The sequence below is a fragment of the Manduca sexta genome, chromosome 26 (genome assembly GCF_014839805.1).
Source record: "Manduca sexta isolate Smith_Timp_Sample1 chromosome 26, JHU_Msex_v1.0, whole genome shotgun sequence".
NCBI lineage: Eukaryota > Metazoa > Arthropoda > Insecta > Lepidoptera > Sphingidae > Manduca > Manduca sexta.
Window position 1 is genome coordinate 13,197,371 of NC_051140.1, and position 23,964 is coordinate 13,221,334.

The 23,964-nt window shown below is 34.0% G+C and overlaps 2 protein-coding genes across 4 annotated transcripts; one reads left to right on the plus strand and one right to left on the minus strand.

The window, feature by feature from the left end:
* Window positions 1–2,125: 2,125 nt before the first annotated feature.
* Window positions 2,126–14,916, plus strand: LOC115441065 (phosphoribosylformylglycinamidine synthase). Of its 3 annotated transcripts, XM_030165654.2 has the most exons (25): window positions 2,158–2,345; window positions 2,935–3,322; window positions 3,818–4,098; window positions 5,390–5,703; window positions 5,783–5,919; window positions 6,060–6,172; window positions 6,298–6,551; window positions 6,705–6,836; window positions 7,150–7,278; window positions 7,545–7,670; window positions 7,884–7,958; window positions 8,126–8,317; window positions 8,853–9,026; window positions 9,152–9,300; window positions 9,655–9,858; window positions 10,093–10,288; window positions 10,807–10,936; window positions 11,104–11,219; window positions 11,393–11,661; window positions 11,783–11,915; window positions 12,049–12,150; window positions 12,232–12,378; window positions 12,636–12,852; window positions 13,277–13,515; window positions 13,837–14,916. In XM_030165654.2, the coding sequence occupies exons 3-25, from the start codon at window positions 3,821–3,823 to the stop codon at window positions 14,049–14,051; spliced, it is 4,041 nt and encodes a 1,346-aa protein (XP_030021514.1). In that variant the 5' UTR covers window positions 2,158–2,345; window positions 2,935–3,322; window positions 3,818–3,820; the 3' UTR covers window positions 14,052–14,916. The 3 variants fall into 3 exon arrangements, with proteins under 3 accessions (XP_030021513.1, XP_030021514.1, XP_030021515.1); XM_030165653.2 differs by lacking the exon at window positions 2,935–3,322 and having other exon boundaries at window positions 2,126–2,345; XM_030165655.2 differs by lacking the exons at window positions 2,158–2,345; window positions 2,935–3,322 and adding an exon at window positions 3,335–3,636.
* Window positions 14,917–15,507: 591 nt separating this feature from the next.
* LOC115441066 lies at window positions 15,508–17,392 on the minus strand. The gene is made up of 2 exons (XM_030165656.2): window positions 16,794–17,392; window positions 15,508–16,332 (listed from the first exon to the last, which is right to left on the minus strand). The coding sequence occupies exons 1-2, from the start codon at window positions 17,104–17,106 to the stop codon at window positions 15,980–15,982; spliced, it is 666 nt and encodes a 221-aa protein (XP_030021516.1). The 5' UTR covers window positions 17,107–17,392; the 3' UTR covers window positions 15,508–15,979.
* Window positions 17,393–23,964: the final 6,572 nt, after the last annotated feature.

Sequence of the window (23,964 nt, forward strand, 5' to 3'; positions counted from 1 at the left end):
GAAGCTAGAACCTGAACATTGAAGTATTTACCTAACAGTCGATTTCACTCTCAGAACCTCAGAACAAGAACAAGCATAAAAGACACTATGACATTTGAGTGTACTCTGTCTTAGACAGCAAGAAATTTAATTGTGTTGCGATGCCTTCTGATATCTTATCGATATCGATAGATGCTTTGTCTATCGGCTATGGTAAATTCACACACCTGCGAAAATAAACACTTTTCAGTCAGTCAACTACAAACCGTTGCAAATTGCTGTTTTAGATAAAGGCTAAAAAAAGATATCAAAATCCTGATTTGGTATTCAAGTACCAAAAGAAGTCTGGGTATATAAAAGCACTCGTTATGAAGCTGTTAAATTACAATAAACTATAGAACTACCGGCTTTCTTCGAGCTAAAGTTTGTTCAATTTTCATTTGCTATTTACAGCAGTTTCCATGCCTTCCGAAACGTCATTCAAACAAAAATGGTCAAGCATTTAGATTATTAAATTAAGAAAATGTTAGAAATTTCGGAAGGAATGGAAACCGCTGTTAGTAACAAACAAAAAATCGGCCGGAATTTCGTTTAGGAGGAAGCCAGTACACCTTCTGTTCTTTTCTGACTTTCTTAGGGATTAAAAGATACCCAAGAGGTGGGATTTGACAGAAGCTACTAAAATGGGACAGTAAAATAAAACACAGCGGTATCATTCATGTCACATATGTCTGATAACTTATTTCAATGTTAATAAAACTTTGTCGAAATGCTTAGAGCAAACACGATGCTGTTTTTTCCAATGCCAATTGGGACGAGCTATGGCAACGATCCATTTTTGCCTCATAGCATCATCTGTGGGGAATCTGCAATGAAACACATTGTATGAGACACACTATGAAAATCAGATAGTTTCCTCAACCCCCAGCCTTCGCGCACGGTTTCCAAGTGGCTTTTACCACTACACCACCGTATTGTTGAAAGTAAAAGGCAATTTATGCAAAATAGTAAACTACAATATGTTATCGACAGAATATGCAGCACAACACTATTGAACACGACTACGTAAAATGGGAAAAATGAAAAATACTTAATAATTACTGTATCGAATGGCCAACAGCAGATTATAATATGACTACAGCATAATAAAGATTAATTAATAATACTTTTTGCACTTATGTACAGGGCTTAAGCAAATATATTAGGGTTTTTATTTACTCACCGATGGAAGCTGATGATTTCAGTTTCATTTTCTTTACGAGAAAAATGAGAATTACACCTCACAATAACACAAGCCATTGCTTTTTCGTAGGGCTATATATTACTTAAACAGCACTGTGTATTTATTCAAATTTAACAACAAAAATATTACAAAACATGTAGCCACTTTTGAAAAGCACGCGCTGAAGTATAACGTAACTAAATTGTGTGGGCGCGTTTGTGACATTGTTTTGAGGTTGGCAAGTTGGAACATTTGACATTTTATTTGCTTTTTAATTCGGCATCGTAAAGATGACCAAAAGTAACCATTTGATAATTTTAAAGTGTACGCAAGCCGACCTTAGCAACATAATCAGTGTTGCCAGAAGGTTACATTCCTTACATTTTTCGTTACTTTTGACCCCCTCGCGTAATATGTAAGTAATTTTTATATTTAAGGCAATTTTCGTAACTTTTGAGAACAACGATATTTGTACTACAATTTTTTTATTGTAAACAGTTTACGAACGCATTTCTATTCAACGCATCCAAATTAAACGCACCTAAAACTGGCGGGTCTAAAAAGTATTCCACTCCATATTACACTTAGAGATGGCTCGCTATGACAAAATGAAACGTATCTTGCATATATTAAAACTTGATTTTGCTTGAGTGTGCGCGCGCACATTTCCTACTTCATGAGTCTTCGCGGTTTCGTAGCTACAGAAATGGTTGCCCAAAAAGGCGTAAATAAAAAAAAAAAATGTAACTTTTGCAGCAAAAATGTAACATTTCAGGAAACGAAACGTAACTTACGACTCAAGGGCCCTGGCAACACTGAACATAATATTTGTCTCGTTCTTTTCAACGGTTTTGGCCTATTTGAAAAAAAAGGATAAGTATATGAGGGTAATTTAGATTCCTTCTATGCTTGTTCTTGTTCTGAGACCTGTGGATTTCACTATTGTCTGATTGACAGTTGAGTTTGACGTAGACAGTTTATTGGTCTCTGGTAGACAGCAACAGTATTGCAGACAGATTGTAGACGGCGCGGAGCAAAAGAAAAAAGAGTCGTTCGAAAGCGAAGTTTTGAATTAGTATCAAAGTCCTTAAGTTAGGACGAGTAAGAAATTTATTTATGAAGCCAATAAGAATTTATTTACCTTGTAAGTTAAAGATTTTTTCAATCTACATTCAATTTACGATTACTAAATTCGGAAGCTTTATTACATTTGTATAATACGCAGGTAGAGCGTTAAAAATATAAGCTTTTTGATTAGAAAACACGTGAGTTGACCATGATTGAAATAAGTGCCTGACTGGTTATAACCTATAGTCTTATAGATTTACTTACCCATATATTCTATAACAAAATATTTATAAAAAGTACTAATGAAAAAGTTTAGGTACGAATTTGCTTAAATTTCATTTAGAAAAAAAAATAATGAGCAGGTGTCCAATGTAGACAATTGTCACCGAATCATTACTGTAATATGAGAGAAAAGTGTATTGTCAACCTCTCATTGAAGCAAGATGAGGGAGAATGGATAATTTAAAGAATGTCTCATTCCATGACCACATTTGGAACCTGTTTGAATTTAGTGATCATTGATTTCGATTTACTCTAAAATCTTATCATTGTGGATTTCATCACTTGTAACTAACATATAGATTTATAAAGAACTCTTATAACAAAAATTTTTTTTTTATCATAAATGTATTCATCAAAATCTTAAAGCCCATTTCGACTTACAGCTCTGGGGTTGTGCTAGCAATTCCAATATGATGACAATGCAAAGGGTGGAAAACTTTATCCTGAAGCAAATCTCAAATGCACCATGGTTTATTACAACAAATTAAGTCCATGAAATTCTCAACATACCATTTATGAAAAAAGAAATAATGTTATGCAATGCTAAATACAAAGTACAACTACAAAAGCACCCCAACCAACTCGCGGGTCAAATCACCATATCCGAAAGCATACATTGGCTAAAAAAGCAATGTGACATCTTTGATAAGGATAACCAGTAAAACTTAAACTTCCCCAAGAAAGCGCATACTCCACTGGGGGTAGCGCCCTATATTCCTCCGACTCTAACATCTCATCTGCTCATAGTCAAAAGGACTGATCGCATGAAAAGTAATAAAAAAAAACATAAATGTATTATTCGCATACCATTCTATCCAACAAAATTGTTTCGAGAATTGTACAAAAGTTTTTTGTTCTATTAGAAAACATTATAATATATATGACCCAATTACAAGAAATCCGATGTTTTCCAACATCAATATTTTCAACTTTGGAATAAAAGAAACTCGGTCTAACTGCAACAATTAATATGAATGTAAAACAATATGATAATGATATCATAAACTTACATAGTGGTCTTAAATGATACAAAAAAATCCTTCAGATGTCTGATAACCTCATGAACTAGTGTTGATCGCACCAAGGTACAATAATAGATTAGATTGTTCTCAATATTTTATGTTGTTGACATTGCATAAGCCAACTTGTTTGTCTGTATCTTGTAGCTGGAGATGAACTTTGACATTGATGTAACCCGTAAATTGTGTGCTCTTTGTCGTAATCTTCAGTCTTTGTTGAGACACTGAACTTGATTATTAATTTCAGAATATGTGTATTATAAGATTTTTCGCCTCTGAGGCATTTAGTGCTCATAAAACCAAAGAAATAGTACAGAAGTTGATATCTGTTGATAATGATGTGATTGATTTAACTACGGAACTGTGCTACCACGTGGAGCTGAATGAAGGCTGTGACTATCTGAATATTGAACAAATCAAAGTCTTGAAATGGCTTTTAAGTTCACCACTTCAACCACAAGCTTTGAGAAATAATACGCAATTCAAAAATGTGGAAGACAATCAGATTGTGATTGAAATTGGACCAAGGTATTTTTTTTAATATAACTAATTGACGAGACAATTGGGTTGTTAGCCTGATGCTTAGGGAATATCTGTAACTCAGTATTATTAGTGGGCACAACATCCAGATTTCTTTTGAAAGGGATTATATGTATAAGTAAACAAGCAGATGAGTTGAGTTGAAATAAGTAGGATCAGGAACAGGGAAGAAATTTATAAGGCTTCTTGATATACTGCAAAATCCCAGAGCAAAACAGTTAATTGATACATAGATGGTGGATAGTACATACAAAAAGTTTGGGAACTTCTGCATTAGACCAACCATTTGGCGGCAATACTAAAATAAATAAAGAGTCACTTATAAGATTTTAATTTCCTCATTTAAAAAAGTATTTATATTTGCTTTTTAAGGCATTTAGTTAGGCACTGGCCTAGTGTAGGCTAGGCCTTTTGTAGTATGGCTACTGAGCCATACTACAAAATTAGTAATATTTACCTATGCCATTATATAAAGCTAGAGGATTTGTTTATTTGATCATGCTAATCTCAGGAATTACTGGTTTGAATAGGAAAATTATTTTAGTGTCTAATGTCCCATTTATCGAGGAAAGCTATAGGCTATATAACATCATGCTATGGCCAATAGTAGCGAAGCAACAACAAATAATGTATCAAAAACAGGGAAATTTTATTCCTTTTGAGAGGTTTCTTTGCGTGCACGACGTATACAAATAAAGTTACGCAAATAGCTATGTATGAGATAATTGTTTAAAAATATATAAAAAAATAAAAAATTAATTATATCAAAGTCTCCTGCCACATGTGTCTGCCTGTCTGAATGCGATAAACTCAAAAACTACCCAACGAAATTTATATGAAATTCGGTATGGAGATAGTTTGCGATCCTGAGAACGACATAAGCATTAATAGAAAGTATTCTATTCCGGGACTTTTATCTTCGAAATCTCTTATCATGCTGAGGAAGCCGCCAGCAAAAGCTTGTAATTTTATAGTATCATCTTTTTATATTATGAACTTATTTTTCCTGATAAATGTTTGTCATCACAAATATTTTGTTCAATATAGCAAATAATTAATGTTACATCATTGCAGAACAAATAAGATTACAATTCGACCTTCACACATCAACTACAATTAGTTGAAATAACAATGACTGAAACAATATTACACATAATATTTGATGTTCTGATATATGTCTGTACATATATGTGTATAAAAGTAGATTTAATGCCTGAAGCATTTAGTTGCAAAGTAAAAAAGCAAAGTTGTTGTAAATTAAAAAATAATATATTTTCAGATTCAACTTTTCAACAGCGGATTCAAGTAACTCTGTACAGATTTGTGAGAGTGTAGGCCTCAATGACATTGTGCGTCTTGAGGTGTCCATCAGGTATCTTATCACATTTCAAAATGCTAAAAACGTGTCTGCAAAAATGTATGAAGACTTGGCTGCACCACTACATGACAGGATGACACAATGCATATACACAAAGGACAATTTGCCACGAAACTCTTTCAATGAAGGGTTGCCTAAAAATTTGGAATCATGGTATGTGGTACCTTTACTCAAAGAGGGTAGAATGGCCATGGAAAAAGTAAATAAAAAATTAGGTAATAAAACTTGGATTGTACAGCTTAGTAATATTATTTATTTATCATATGTTATAATAATATGGCTTATTTTATACAGGGTTGGCGTTTGATTCTTGGGACATGGATTTTTACATGGATTTGTTTGTTAACAAGTTGAAGAGAGATCCAACAAGTGTTGAGTTGTTTGATCTTGCTCAAAGTAACAGTGAACATTCGCGGCATTGGTTTTTCAAGGTACTAAATACTATTCATATTTTTGCAATTGCTCTATTCTCAAACCACCAAAACAATTGAAATTGACGCATATGAAATACCGTAACGAAACGTAAACTATTACAGCAACAAACCTATAAATATTTTTTTTCTTGTAACAGGGGAAGATAATTTTAGATGGCAAAGAAATCAATCAGTCACTTATAGATATGGTTGCCTCCACACAAGAAACATCAAATAACAATAATGTCATAAAGTTTGGTGATAACAGCAGGTATGTTATATTTTTCTGTATGAAAATTAAAATGTAAAATTTAAAACCAAAAAATTTTTATAATTTTAAATAAGCTGTTCGCGCTTACAGGTGTTTTACTTAATTTCATTATTGTTTTGTTTCAGTGCAATTAAAGGGTTTAAGCATACTAAACTGAGACCGAGTAATGTCGGAGTTCCTTCTCAAATGATATTGGAGGAGACTGAGTCTGATATTATATTCACTGCGGAGACACACAACATGCCGACAGCTGTGGCACCGTTTAGTGGTGCTACTACTGGCACTGGTGGGCGTATAAGGGACGTGCAAGGTGTGGGCAGAGGCGGTCATACTGTCGCTGGTACTGCTGGATACAGCGTCGGCAATTTGCACATACCAGGTATGATTGAATAAACTAATTGCCTTACTATAATCGTGGTAGAAGTTTGTAATAGTTATTTAATAGTTTGTTATATTTATTATCTATCCTACACATAAACAAGTATCTCAATATAAAGTGGCTTTATTTTTAAATAAATAATCATTATTGCAGGTTATGATTTACCCTGGGAAGAGAAAGGTTGGGACTATCCACACAACTTCGCCTCACCGTTACAAATTATTATCGAAGCTAGTAATGGGGCTTCTGACTACGGAAATAAATTCGGCGAACCAGTTGTAACAGGTACAAAATATACTAACTTATTTGTAAAATATTGAATACAATTTTATTTTTAAATATAATTCATTATGGGTCTCAAAGGAAATAATATTTTTCTTCTAATTATTTTTTATAATTACTAGTGGGAACCCAAGGGTAATAGAATCCCACACACTGATAATACACAAATACATAGAATACATAGGAATATTCATTATATTATAGGGTATGAGTTGAATTACTCTCCTTTGACTTTGATCTTTTAGGTGACTGATATTGAAGGATTCAAGATATACCGCCTAAAAGATCAAAGTGAAATGTTTAATTTATGTTTCAGGTTTCGTGCAATCATATGGTTTAAAAAATCCGGATAACGAACGCGACGAATTTGTGAAACCAATCATGTTCAGTGGAGGCATTGGTTATATGCCACATTCAATGATCAAAAAGAATAAACCGGATAAAGGTATGCGCCCGAATGCTGCAAAAATTTACTTTGTTCTCCTGAAGCCGAAGGTTGATTTTTATAAAATCCATCCTCATTAGATGATTTAAGCCTGTATGAAGGATAGTTTCTGAGATTTCGTAATAGGTTAACGATTAACCCATCTTAATAATAAATACTATTAGTTTCTCATATACGAAGTTAAAAATGTTTTTTGTCTAATAGTGAAAAGACACGCAACATAGTTTAGATGCAACACTACTAGCTTACTTATATGTTTTTTGCAGGCATGTTGTTAGTGAAAGTGGGCGGTCCGGTGTACCGCATCGGCGTGGGGGGCGGCGCCGCGTCCTCGGTGGCGGTGCAGGGCGGCGACTCCAGGGATGCACTCGACTTCGGAGCCGTACAGAGAGGTCACTCCATTTATAAATTATTCGATCATAGTAGTGACCTTAATGTTTGGTTGTAGAATAGAAACATGATGCATTTTTTTAATAACGTAATCGAAAAAGAAATATTCAAAACAATTAATAAGAATGTTTTTTCCTTAAGAAATCAGCAAAGTGCATTTCTCTTTTGGTTGAATTAAATTTTTTAATTATCATTAAATATTTTTTGCATGACAGGAGATGCAGAAATGGGCAATCGCCTTAACCGAGTTGTACGAGGATGCTTGGAATCGGATGTGAACCCAATTGAATGTAAGTTATTACTTATATTTTATCAGTAATTTATGTTATTTGAAAATATCTGTGACCTGATATATTGTCATGCCATACACATTATGGGTAAACATTGCGATATGCATGGTTCACAGCAGGCATACGTCTCAACTAACCATAATAGACAATCATTATATCATTCGTAGCAATACACGACCAGGGCGCGGGTGGCAACGGTAACGTGTTAAAAGAACTTGTGGAGCCAGAGGGCGCTGTAGTGTTCACCAAGGAGTTCCAGCTCGGGGACCCCACCATCACCACGCTTGAACTGTGGGGCGCAGAGTATCAAGAGAATGACGCGTTACTTTGCAGCAAGGAAAACAGGCAGATTCTTGAAGGTTATTGCTAATTAATTTCTATGAATGATCAACATAATTGCGACGATTGGCGAGCGAAGTTATCTTTCTTCTGTACTATCGGGACGCTACTCATTGGAGTAGCGTCCAGATAGTACAGAAGATTAAGATAGTGCAATAGTAATTGTACTATCTTTTGCGGTGGGGTCACTATACCATTCCTGAATATAAAAAAAAGCAGTAAAAAAATAGTTTTACACCCGATTTAACAAACCCAATCTCAATTTCTAATCCGATTCCGAGAATGAACCAATCAAACATAACCTCATTTGTGAGTAAGTCAAAAAAAACTTTCTACTGATTGGTCCATTTTTGAAATAGATCAAAAAAAGCGATTGGGATTGCGTTTATTAAAAATGGCGGTTAATGACGTCAATTTAGCCCTACACAGGGTGTACGGGAAACGCTTTTGACAACGAAGACACGCTCTCGTGCTGGGGATACGTGGCATAATAAAATAGCAGTTGAATTATTTCATTACTGCTTAACGATTGTTAATTTACGTTACGTTTTCTAGATATATGCCGTCGTGAGCGCTGTCCAGTATCGTTCGTGGGCGAAGTGACAGGCGACGGTTATGTCAGTCTCGTAGAAGATTCGTACAAAGACAAGTATCTGAACAGGTCTGAAAGACTTAGCGCTGAGAATAAGTCTAAATTGCCTTATGATTTGCATTTGGAAGCCGTTTTAGGTAAGTTAAATATTTTTAAAAATATTTTAAGATTGCAGTCTGTTGATAAGTTTTCGTTCGTTATTTTTATATATAAGCAACAACTTTGAGAATATTAATTGTTTCATCATTGTGTTTTTTCTCAGGTAACATGCCGCGAAAAACGTTTGACTTACATCTGGAAAAGAAGACGAAATTGCCTTTATCCTTGCCAAAAGACATCACAGTTGAAAGTGCTCTAAACAGAGTACTAAGGCTTGTCAACGTAGCAAGCAAGAGATATCTTACGAACAAGGTAAATTCATTTATAGCGTTGCATAGGCCTTTGTTTTATAAGCTCTCTAATGTTTTCATACAGGCAATTTGTTACCTAATCGAATCAATACATAAAATATTTTACATACATAAACGATTTTAAATTAATCACTATTACCTTGCTGTTTAGCCTGAGTTAATATCATAGCAACAAATGAATGAGTCAACCATAAAACTTCAACAATGTAATTGCGCCACTTTATTCTATCTGGGTTATAACAATTTAAAAATCATATTTTGTAGATATTCTTTCTATTCTTATAAAGTTTAACTTATACTAACTGTGGAGCGATTGTTCATGGTCATTTAGTAAAGTTTATTTGTCGTTGTTGAGGTGGACCGCTGCGTGTCCGGGCTGGTGGCGCAGCAGCAGTGCGTGGGGCCGCTGCACTCGCCGCTGGCCGACTGCGCCGTCATCGCGCTCGCGCACCGCGGCCGCGCCGGCGCCGCCACCTCGCTCGGCTCGCAGAACATCAAGGGGCTGCTCGACCCCGCCGCCGGCGCGAGGCTCTCGCTCGGGGAGGCCTTTACTAATCTGGTAAGTGGGGTCGTGGTTGCGAGTACTCATATTCTAATGCATATTACTGTATTTTCATCGAAATATTTAATTATCGATTTTAAATAACTCGACGAGGGCGAAGTTGAATATTTATTAATCGATACTATTTTTTCCTATCAATTACATAAATACTGATAGCATTTTTTGCCTCGATTAGTTATGAACATTCTTCTAAACACGAACGCATAACTGACGACAGCATGATACTACCAGGTGTTCGTGGGCATATCTGAGCTGGAGGACGCGAAGTGTTCGGGCAACTGGATGTGGTCGGGCAAGACGGGCGGCGCGGGCGGCGCGCTGGTGGCGGCGTGCGGCGCGCTGTGCGCGGCCATGCGGCGCCTCGGCGTGGCGGTGGACGGCGGCAAGGACTCGCTGTCCATGTGCGCGCACCTGCCCAGCGGACCCGGTACCGTAGCAAATATTTTTGAGTAATTTGATCATTTTGCTTTGGTCGTATTAAACTATTGCATAGTCTAAAATATTTTTTTTTTGTTTAAGCAATATTGTCATACGCAAACTTCCCTTTAAATTAATAAAATTTGCACTAAATATCAATACTTAAGGGGCCGTTCAAGTATTTCGTAACGCAATTTTTGAAGCTTTTTGAAAACCACTAAGATCCCTCCTCCCCCCAAATTGCGTTACGTAATAAACGGCCCCTAAATCACACATTATGAAGGCAATAATAAGCTTAATCTCCGACATATATGAAATCATAATCGACCCTAATATAATTTTTTTTATCTTGAATTTAAATTTATATCGATATCAACATCCAATATCGGTAAACTACTCATCGATTTAAGTCGACCAACAAATTTCAAAACGTAATAATTTATAATTTCATATTAGATACATATTAACTATAATAGTAAACTATGGTAAATTTCCTGCACAGTAGTATCTATTTTTTTACCATTACAGTGAAGTCACCCGGAACATTGGTGGTGTCCGCCTACGCACCGTGTCCTGATATAACTGTAAAGATTGAACCTGCCTTACTAGAGGAAGGTTCAGCCCTTGTGTACGTGCCGGTTTCTTCAGGAAAGTACAGGTAAAGTTTCAATAACTAAAAGTAAAAACCATTTATAAATACTTTTGAATTTTAAACATTCATAGCAACTTGATAGAAATTTCATGCTTTTTTTCGTGCCTATATAGGAATTAATTCTATATAATTAAAAGAGTCATTTTTCTGTAAGTTTGTTTGAAATATTTCAGGCTCGGTGGTTCTGCGTTGGCGCAATGTTACAAGCAACTTGGCGACACCCCACCAGATCTTGATGACCCTGCTATTCTTAAATCACTATTTAAAGTGACGCAAAAGTTATTAAAAGGTAAAAAATAACTTATGTTATCATTTGATGATATGGTTATCATTAAAACAAGTTTGCTTTAAATATAAATGAAACGGGCATCGAAATCCGTGCAGCCCAGTATATATATGAACAAATTATTTGCTACTACAGTAATAATAGTACATAATTATTTTTATTTCTGTTGAATATAGAAAAGAAATTACTATCCGGCCACGACATTAGTGAAGGAGGCTTTGTGACGACTGTCCTAGAAATGGGCATCGGCGGTCTCCGAGGTCTGACACTCGATATGAAGGTGGACAATAACGTTTCGGCTATAGAAGCGTTGTTCAATGAAGAACTCGGAATTGTACTTGAAGTGTCGCCAAGTAATTTAGCGTATGTGCTTTCTGAATATAAGAATAAAGGTGTGAATGCCTCGCACATAGGTCATTCAGGGAAATATGGCATGGATGCACAGGTAAATAAATTCAACATATGGAACTAAACTAAAATACATGTATTTTGGGTCATGTAGATAACACATATTTTTTCCTATACATTACAGTAGACTTAATTTTATTTTTTTATTTTCATTTTAGGTTATTATTAACGTTAATGGAGAAAAAGTTTTAGACACAGTCCTGATAAACGTATTTAGAATGTGGGAGGAGACAAGCTATCGCTTGGAATGTTTGCAGGCTAATTCTGATTGTATTCAGCAGGAATGGAAAGGTTTGTTTTTATATAATACAATACATTTTCTTGTTATATTAGATCTAGATGTGTGATAATAATAAATACGTCATTAGATTCTAAAATAATATTTTCTAAATTCAACTGTTTATAGAATATTTACTATCTACAGGTCTTTCAAAACGTAAGGGTGTAACATACCGCGTCACATTCAGCCCCTCAGAAGCTATTGTGAAAACGAAACCTGTTAGGGTCGCTGTACTTCGAGAGGAAGGTAAATTATAGCTTTAACATTGTAAAATACACGAACAAATTTATGAACAGGACTTATAATTTTACAATCTATTTGCACCAGGCACAAATGGCGACAGGGAAATGATAGCGTCTCTCATGATGGCCAACTTTGACGTGTTCGATGTCACAATGAGCGATTTGCAGACGAAGAAAATTACATTGGACGCTTTCCAAGGGCTCGTGTTCCCTGGTGGTTTCAGTTATGCAGGTACTTTGATACATTTGCGATCTTTAGATTAGAGAAAAAAAAAAATTACAGTAACTTTTGTACCCGAACATACTACTTATTGAGACTAGATTCTGGCTTATGACTGAATGATAATGTTAGTGGAATATGCCATAGACTTGGTAATAGTGGGCGAAAGGAAGAAAGAGGGATTATAGCCAATGCATTAGAAATCGGCATCAGGCAGTAAAAACAATCATCTTGCAGATACGAAAATCTCACCATATTTTTTTTTACAGATACGTTGGGATCGGCCAAGGGCTGGGCTGCAGGTATAATGTTCTCGGAATCGCTCAGTTCACAATTCGCTCACTTCAAGGAGCGTAAGGACAGTTTCTCGTTGGGCGTGTGTAACGGTTGTCAATTAATGGCGCTGCTCGGCTGGATTGACCCAGATACTAACACCAAACGGGCCAACAAGGCGCAAATATTCCTCGACCATAACAATTCGGAAAGGTGTGTTTAATGTAGTTGCAGTATATATTTTAATGGAATGATTATTGTTGATGATTTTATTGTAATTTGGCCATGAAAAATTTACGAAATTACTTTGTGTTCCTCGCGGCTTCGTCTGCGGGCAAAGTCTTTCTTGCTACAATTCCGTAAAATACTACGTCGTTTGCACCATCTGTTAAAAGTATATATAAATAAAAAACATAATTATTTCTCATGTGGTAAATTACCGGGATAAAAAGTAGTCTATGTGTAAGTCTAGGAAATTCTCCACTAATGTGCCAAAATTTCGTCTAAATCTGTTAAACTGTTTCTGCGTTTATTTCTAATAAAGATTTTCACAAACTTTCATATTTATATTATTAGAAAGATGATAATTGCACGAGATCTATTTCATTAAATTACCTATAAAAATAATTTCTAACAGATTTGAATGTCGTTGGAGCGCGGTGAAAATAAGTGAAAACAAAAACAATAACGTATGGTTCCGCGGTATGGGAGGCAGCGTGTTGGGTGTGTGGGTCGCCCATGGAGAGGGAAGGTTCACTGTCGCCGAGCCTCAGATCTTTGAAAAGTTGCAAAAGAATGGACAGATCGCAATGCAGTATGTAGATGATGATGGCAACCCAACTGAAGTGTATCCTATGAACCCCAATGGCAGTCCAGGTAAGGTTTTTCTCAGTTTACCTTGTTACAGTGCAGTTTTATTTTAGTATGTCACAGTAATTTATGGTACTAACAATCTAATATATAAGTGTATTTTTAGTCACGATTTGTATCAAACAAAACAACTATTTAGCTGTTGAGTTTTGTGTAGCCAGCCAAAAATAATTATTCCTCGACTATACTTTCAATATCTTTCTTTGAGGATCGACCTTTTATTTTTGGCATATTCGGTGGTCATGGTCATAAGTCATTTGACATCAGTCAACAGTCTGGTGGCTGGTAGAGTCAGTTTGAAGCCTAGCTTAACAATGTGCGTTGCAGAGGGCGTGGCGGGCGTGGTGTCCGCGGACGGGCGGCACGTGGCCATGATGCCGCACCCCGAGCGCTGCGTGCTGCGGTGGCAGTGCGCCGCGCCCCCCGCGAGCCCCGCCTCCGTCACCCCCGCGCCGCCAGCCGACGCCGACGACATAGCCAACATGGCCTCCCCCTGGCTGAGATTATTCCAGAATGCCTATGTTTGGGCCACCAAACAATAAACATTTTTCTGATAATTTATACTGTCTATTTTCTAATAATTCTAATACGAAAAAGCACATTTTTCTGTGTACTTTTTGTCTAATATAATAGTAATTGCTGTATTAATTATTTAGTTTATATGAAACTTTTATATAAATCGGTATTTGGCTTGAATCTTGGGCTATTAAAGTTGAATCTGCCAAGTGCTGAGACTTTTGTTGGCATATTTATAGCAATTTAAATCATTATTATATCCCACAGCTGTTTATTGACAGCTTTCGAATATTAAAGTAATTGTTTTTATGAAATAAGACTCATATGATTCCATGTATTTGTGCCTTAGTAATGAGATAAGCATAAATTAAGCTAAATAATCATATTACTACAAACTAATTTTGATATGAACATATTCAGGATAATGTGAACATCAATTTTATAAGTATGTGCTTATAATAAAGTTATATGGACTCTTTATTAAGTAGTTTTAACTGAGTAGTATCAATCTGATCTTATTTTGGAGAATAATTAACTGGTACTTCTCCTAGAAATGTACACATCATAAGGCAGATCTGTGAGCAATTATTAGTAAATATTTTTTGATCTGATTCATGAGTTCATGCGTTACACAATAAATCTGAAATATAAACCTATTATACAGTTGCTAACAAAATTAAGTACAAGATTTTATGTGTAATATAATATAATATAATTTGTTTATAAATTTTAAAAAAATACCCTAATGAACGAATTACATTATTTTCTAGTAATAACTTTTCATTCCATTTTTATTTAAGAAAATAAAAATAATGTCTTCCAATATTCTAAATTAGTGTGTAGACAGACCAACATTTACAAAACATCTACAATTATATTATTATTAATGTATTGTATTTTTTATTATTCCTGTTTTATAAGTCTATTTTGTGTTAAATATTTGAAAACATAGCCAATAGATATAGAAAAAAGTTTAACCAGTTCCTATACAGCTGATGAGTGAATATTTACAGAAAAGTATGACCGATTGTACAGTCAATTGTATTCTAGAATTCTGATTAATTGATGTTGCACAAAGTACTGATCATCCATCTTTTACAGACCTTTAGATTGGGTTTGATTGCACTATCTCTTTGCATTTTTCTACAATGTTCAATTTTGTACATTTTTGCCAAGTTCATTGTCAATGATTGAACCATTGCAGCCTCAAATAGGATTTCTAAATATAAGTAAATGATATTAAATAAATGAATATATTATATTTTAATTGTTTGATTAATTAACAATGAATTTAAAATAACAAGTTTATGCAAGTAAATTGATACTATCTATATATTTAACACAAAATTTATAAAGGGCACTTATGCCCTAATACTAAAATTATAAAATAAACTATATAGGGTTTATTAGTTAATATGTTGCAGTTGTGGGACAGAGAATGAGACATATCATGAATTCTTATGGTTACATGAATGTCTGATATTGAAATAAAACCATTTTACAGTTTTTATTCTTGATAATTAAAATTTCAGACATTCAAACCTCTCAGGCATTCTGTGACCATGAAGGCTTCAAAACAAAGTGTCTAAAAATAAACAAATTTATCACAATGAAATCCAGAGTAGTTTTGTTTCAATAAGACACATTATAGTTACATTAACAATAAAATAGATGATAGTATTCATATATTGGCAATATATATTATTTTTGAATAGTGAAGTATTATGGCTAAGATGTCATGAAAGTAAAAATATCTTATATATCAGGTATCCATATTTTAACACAATTATATTTTAAAATTATAATTAATCATGAAATTTAATTTCTTATTCCTCTTTCTTAATTTTTCATTTTTACTCCATATTACAAATTTATTCTCATATACAAGCAGGTCCTAAATTTCTTCAAAAGCCTAAACACAAAATGAATACATTACTGTCGCTGAAGTTGGTGTCTAAATATTCATAGACATAATTTCTTGCAGTGATAACACTATGTCAGTCCTATGCACTTTGTCCAATGCATTACACAAGTCAAAAAACCACTTTTGTGGATTTGCTTTTTTACAATGCAATTTCAAAATCTCCATAGCTTTACTTGAAAGTGGTATGTTTTTACTGTCAATTTCAATTATTGTACATTCCCTTGTTTTCAAATATCTCGCTAGATTTCTCCAATGGGTGCCAATTTCTTCAGAAATAACTTCAAATATCCTTTCCTTTTTTACAGAATATTCAGAATTCTGTATGCTGTTAATATCCCATCCAGAATGACTATGTTCTTTTTGTTTTGGAGGTGACTTAGGAACTGTAATAAATAAAATATGTAAAGGTAATTCAAAAAGTTGTGTCAATAAAGTATTTTATTTAACTGTAAAATGTGGGTAACTACAAACTTTTCATAAAGTTTGAATAGGGTTGGTATGCATATTTTCATAGTAGCGATTTACAAAGCTAGCTATCTTCAAGTGAAAGCATTAACATCTCCCTGAATCTGAATCTCCCTAAATTAAAATTTGAAATTAATTGCAAGCTGTATATGCTCATGGGGATAATATCACAGTATGTTCAAATAAGACTGTTATATTTAGTGAATCTATACTGTTCATATTTACTTATTCGGTTGTGGTTTATTTAAAACTGAGCTTGAACATACTGAATCATTGTGGAAACTAATAACAATAGGTATGTTGTTACACAAAACAGAGTGAGCGGTTTTTAAATTCTAAAAGTACAATGGATGTTATAAGGTCCTGAAGATGTACTTACCAGAAATAAACTCTCCACACTTGTGATTTTCTTCATATTCAGCAATTTTCCGCAGCATTTCTGAGCTATTTGGTAGTTGGCGTGCCACATCTTTCAAAGGAGCAACATCATCCTCTGACAACACATCTCTTATTTCTAAAACTTTTAATAATTGTGCTATATTGCTGATTTGTTCAAATCTTCGAACAGAATTAATATCTTCTTTAAACAAATCCTTTAATGAGTTCAAAATTTGAGCATGTCTTTCAGTTGCACTTGCATGTAAAATAATTTGTTCTTTTAATTGTTTAAATTTTGATTCCGATAGAGTCATTTTGGAATTTACGTTTATGCACGTTTTATATAGTTTGTATCCCTTTTGTTATAGCGTTTCAGTTAATTCTGCAATTTGCACTAATACAAAATATTCATAAAACTATTTTGATGACTTTTTTGGTTAGTTTGAACATCAGTGCGAACTATTTCACATGAAACGCTTTCTGTTGTGCTCAACATACTGATTGTGTACGTATTATAAACAAGGATGAAGTTTGGTTAATGCTTAAAATATAATTGTTTTATCCCTGGAAAACATACTTGTTTATTTCAGGGGCTTTACGTAGGGAATGTCAATTGTCAGACTGATAAAGTCTTACGTCAGTGGACACTTGGAACCAGAGAGCAGTAAACTACTTGGAACATTTTGTGTAATGATGTTAACTTCAGGGTTTTCTAAGAATGATTTTGACATCTGATTTCTGTGTCATAGAGTTTAGTTTTGGTTAACAAAAGTTTTGGTTACATCTAGTACCAATATAATAGACCTAAACATGTTGAAAATATGTTAGCTACTATAATAACTGACAGTTGGCCGCCGTTATTGCTGTTATTGTTAGATTTTATTTGCTAATTCTATATAATAATCGATTTTGTTCAATAATAACTTACGTTTTCTGCCAAATATTATGTTGAGGTCAGCCTGCTCCTCAATTTCGTTTATATTTTTCTTTAAGGAATTTGTGGCGTGTGTGATAACGAAATAGTGATATTTTTTTTAATATTGACTTCAATTAATGTGTTTACATTTGTGTATTTTGTTTATTTTGTGTGCTACAATAAAGAAAAGAACTAATCTAAAAAAGCCCTTATGAAATCTATGAATTTGCCTTTGAAATGATTATAATCATAATAATTATAGTTTGGATGGAAAAAAATCATATCATACTGATCAATTTTTTGAATAATATTGGAAATAAATAACGAAAAATTGGACTGTAATGATTTTTCAGTAACAGACCTAAATTAAAATTAAAAAAAGTTGTATAATTGTAAAATGTAGGTAGATATTGTAACTTTGACTTTACGGATGAACAACACCTCAGTCCCCGTGACCATGAAGGCTGCAAAGTCTTCGAAACGTCGGGAAAAATAAAATACTAGCACCGCGATAGAATCCGAAAATGAGTTTAATTTCAACAGACCTAAACATATATATTTTATATACTTAAATATAATAAATGCGCGTAACACTATTGCGCACTTTTTTTGTAATAATAATATGTCATTTAAGTAAGTAAAGTGAATTATTTAAAACTGGACGTTTTATATATTTATGCGTAACGTTGGTATAAAATCTTACCTAAACTGAGTTCATATATATGTGCGTATGCACAAAATCAATCTACTAAATGCCATCTCTTCTTACGTAGTATATTACTTACTCTATGTGATACAGTGGTAATGTTTCTAGGTATTATGGCTCAGAGCCTTTGCCTTCTCCTTAAGGAGTAACTCAAAACAAAAAAAAATGTTTCTAGGTATTATAGCGCTCTAAGAGCAAGGTCGTATTCGCTCAGAACAAGAACAAGCATAGAAGGAATCTAAATTACCTTCATATACTTATCCTATTTTTTCTAATAGGTCAAAACCGTTGAAAAGAACGAGACAAATATTATGTTGCTAAGGTCGGCTTGCGTACACTTTAAAATAATTAAATGGTTACCTTTGGTCATCTTTATGATGCCGAATTAAAAAGCAAATAAAATGTCAAATGTTCCAACTTGCCAATCTCAAAACAATGTCACAAACGCGCCCACACAATTTAGTTACGTTATACTTCAGCGCGTGCTTTTGAAAATTGTCTACATGTTTTGTAATATTTTTGTTGTTAATTTAATAAATATATTGTGCTGTTTACGTAAAATATAGCCCTACGAACAAGCAATGGCCTGCATTGTTGTGGGGTGTAAATCTCATTCTTCTCGTAAAGAAAATGAAACAGAAATCATCAGCTTCCATCGGTGAGTAAACAAAAAACCTAACATATTTGCTTTAAACCCTGTACATAAGTGCAAAAAGTGTTATTGATTATACTTTATTATGCTGTAGTCATATTATAATCTGCTGTTGGCCATTCGATACAGTCATTATTAAGTATTTTTCGTTTTTACCAATTTACGTAGTCGTGTTCAATAGTGTTGTGATGCATATTCCATCGATAACATAGATGTTAGTAATTTGTAGTTTACTATGTTGCATAAATTGCCTTTTACTTTCAATATACGGTGGTGTAGTGGTAAAAGCCACTTGGAAACCGTGCGCAAAGGCTGGTGTCGAGGAAACTGCCTGATTTTCATAGTATGTTTCATACAATGTCTTTCATTGCAGATTCCCCACAGATGGTGCTATGGGGCAAAAATGGATCGGTGCCATAACACGTCCCAATTGGTATTGGAAAAAACAGCACCGTGTTTGCTCTAAGCATTTCGACGAAGTCTATTTTATTAACATTGAAATAACTTATCAAACATATATGACATGAATAATACCGCTCTGTTTAAATTTGACTCTCCCTTTTTAGTAGCTTCTGTCAAACCACACCTCTTGGGTATCTTTTAATCCCTAAGAAAGTCAGAAAAGAACAGAAGGCGTATTAGCTTTCTCCTAGACGAAATTTCGGCCGATATTTGTTTGCTACTTATAGCAGTTTTCATTCCTTCCGAAATTTCTAACATTTTCTTAATTCAATAATCTATATGCTAAACCATTTTTGTGTGAATGACGTTTTGGAAGGCATGGAAACTGCTGTAAATAGCAAATGAAAATTGGACAATAATTAGTTCGAAGAAAGCCAGTAGTTCTGTAGTTTACTGTAATTTAACAGCTACTTAACAAGTTCTTTTATATATCCAGACCTCATTTGGTACTCGAATTAGGGTTTTGATATCTTTTTTTTAACCTTTATCTAAAATAGCAATTTGCAACGGTTTGTAGTTAACTGACTGAAAAGAGTTTATTTTCGCAGGTATGTGAATTTACCATAGCCGATAGACAAAACATCTATCGATATCGATAAGATGTCAGAAGGATCGCAACACAATAAAATTTCTTGCTGTCTAAGACAGAGTACACTCAAATGTCATAGTGTTACTTCTATGCTTGTCATTGTTCTGAGCGTATACCAATGACTAAATATAAAGAGGACAGGCCTCAAAAGTTAGCTATATGAATAAGTTATATTTATGTTAGGGAAATCGACGCAGAATTGACAATATATATGTCTATCTCTTTTACTCAAAGCTTATTTGGAACGCAACAAAAAAAGACAAAAATAATTGCTTTCTTCGCATATGGCACTATTTCGTTTACTTCAACACACTGGGACCGCTTTGCGGCAGAAACGCCATGTTATGCGGGCCAGTCAGCAAGTACATGTAGTGTCAGACGATGTAAACAAATCTTCATAAATATTGAATTTAAAGTAATATAATCATATTCTCAATTGTTCAGTGTGTTTATTAGTGTATTTGTTAAGTTTCGAAAATGACTCAGTGTTGTGTGAAAGGATGCAAATCGAATTCACGCAAGAAAGACCCCGAAATATCTTTTCATAGGTTAGTAACTGTTTTTACCGAAAATTAGCAAATATCTTTGTATATTTACTTTTTGGATGTGTTTTTATCAATTAAAATGATATATGGATCTGGTTTGTTAAGCTTTGGACCCTTTTAGGCGTGATTTATACACATTAAAATCATTATGTTTGTTTACACACGAGCTTAGGTATGGGTGGGTGGATTTGTTTAGAAATTATTGATATCGATATTTTAACAGACGCCCGTTTATCAGTTACGGTTTTTATCTTTGAAAGAATGTTAGAGCACACATCAATATTGTATTATTCAGAACGACAAACTAAGTGAAATTAGAATATATTTTTAAGATAACCAAAAAATTTAAAAACCAAGGCAAAATGAATTGAGAATATTGAGCGACGTGATTGGAATCCTACACCAAATACATATTTCTTTACATTTTGAGAAGATATGCATAAACCACACGTTTAATTAACGCGAGTAAAGATAACTGTTTTCCAACAATATTCCCGATAAGTAAAATAGTAATGATTATTATACTTCACCTAATAGTAATATTACTTTAATATATTGCTATGAATAAAATTAGAATTGTTACATAAAAGAATAGATAAACATAAAAGAAACAACATAAAGATGAAATGTAAGATATATTTTTACAATTGGCGGTCTTATGTTTCGAGCAACCTTTGCATGCACGGAAATAGATACATAATCATATTGTTGTTATTGCAAATAATTATTATAATTGATTATCTTAACCACCATTTTTACGGTCATTGATTTTAGTTTGCTGAACCATAGTTATGTTTCTCGATCAAAAGCATAATAATAAAATAAAATAAAACCAACCAAATAATTGCTGGCTACGCTATCTTATTCCATTTATCATGTATTAAATAAATATCTTAATCTGTAACTTAAATTTTTAGCAAGGAATAGTGCAACATACAAATATAGATCAAACACAACTGGATGTTTGTCACAACAGGTACTGCTTTGTTTAACAATTGTTACTTATAAATCAGTTTCAGTTTGTTTGTTTACATTATGGTTTGTTATATTTATATTATGGTAGTTCCTAACCCCTTTCGTATTTGATCTTTTTGGGGCTTGTTTGTCTCTTTTAATTCATCGATGTCGATGCAAAGTTTTCGGTACTAGCATATCACTATTGTAAGGGGCGGAGTCGGCGCCATTTTATGCATTAAATGTGCCGCATGTCACGTGACCATATCACTCATCCTCTATACTTCTTTTATCATTGGCGTATACGTTAAAAGAGTTGCCAACACCCAAACACACTTATCCTTAAAGATAAGTTACAAACCCCCAAAATAGCCAAATTAACCTCGAAATCTACAAAATATATTCTTGTTGCGTTTTAAACATATATATGGATCGAAAAAAAACTTAAAATTGCAGTATATTGATTGAATTTAAGGAAGTTCCATCATTTCAAAAATAATAACAAGAACCATCGTATTTTCCGCAATTTTAGCACAGGCAAATTAAACAATCACCTAAAGCTGTTTTGTATATTTAGTTTAGAGTATAACTTATGATTTTTAACTTTTATACTCCTCATACTTCATAACGAGGCATTGTATAAGATGTTAAAATTATGTAATCTCTAAGTCAACAAATAAAGTTCAATGCACAAAATTAATATATAGAATATCAAAACTCTTCTAAAACTATGAAGCCCTTAAATTTAGAGGGAGAGATTTGTACGTCAACCAGAGTTGTTACATATCTGCTTTAAAAAACCTTCAAACTGAGCTAAAAATATATGGGTGTTGTATTAGTTTTGTCAAATCAATGAGATCAATTCTTTGCTAGAAATATATTTTTTGACTGAGTCAATTAATTAAAAAAACTGATATTCCCAGGAATCGAACCCTTTGATCTTCACAAAAAAAAACAACATACAGTATCATTATTCACTTCGAGAGTATCGCTAATAAGGATCAAATTCTGAAAAGTAATACTTAACATAAGGCAAACTAAAGGAAAGGGCTCATTATCTTAGACATTTTAAAAATATAACTTTGTAAACACCTGACTAAGTTTGCGATACGGCGTTGTCATCTTTGAACTCTTCAAATACTATATCATATATCGTTTCAGCCATGAAGACGCGCCCCACTACTTTTAATAAGTATTTGAAAAGTGTACGTGAAAAACGTGAGAACACACGCACACTACGATGGAAATCGTCAGGAACAGTGCAATACCGCTTAAGAGACAGAAAAAAGTATAGGATTATCAATCATAAGTTTTTCATAATAAATAATCATTTTAAATGTGGTGTTTTTGTCATTTACGCGACATTGCACCATCGCCCATGATATGCAAACCACGGAAGAGCGTGACGAAATAGTTAGGGAGATGCTTTAGTCTCTACTTCAATTTTGTTATGTCATTTAATTGTTCAATATGCGATATTTATTTTATTGTTAGTGGAAGGTCCGCCCCAGTGGTAAAACAGCGCGCTACTACGGAAACATATTTGAGAACTGTATTTACCTATGTTTAACAAAAAAAATATTATGATAATAGAGAGACAATATAAACGGAAATAAATCGTTAAAAAATCTAATAATAAGTAATTGCCTATAAAAATATGAGAAAGCTTATAGAACCTAATCTCATATATTGAGCGTAGGTACATAATAAGTTTAAGCGTGTGTGTAGCCACAGCCCGTAACGCCAAACCCGTAATAAATTTATAGTCACGCAATTCTTGTGCGTTCGGTCTCCACACCTAGTGCACGAACATGCATGGGGGTACATTATGCCGCGGCCCTAAGCACATAGTGAAATGCGTCGGTCAAATTCACAATAAGACCTATAAGAGCTCGCGAACGTTCCCCGACCCTTTCCCTTACGCCTCTCTTAAGATGGTCCCTTCTCCTTCCTCAGAGCTTCCTTCCCAACTATCATCTTCTAACTTTCCTCCCCCTTCCCATTGGGAACACGAGGAATGTACAAGGGCCCCTATGGACTGTGCCCCAGAACTCGGCACTAACAATGCTGAAACTCCCTAGGGCATGAAAATGGTGGGTTCCTAGTTCCCAAAAAAAACCTAGTCACATGATAAATTTTAACATGAAAGCTGCCAATGTGCTTTGATACGCTTTATAAACAATTTGAACAACATAATATTATTACATACCTGGCCTTTAGGTATAACATAGTAGGGATATTTACAGTTTTTCGGGGTGGACGCTCTACGGGGTCCACGCGATTCTGCGGGTCAAGTCGCAGGCGGAGGAAGCAGTGGCCAGGGGTAAAATAGTTATTGCAGTTTCCCT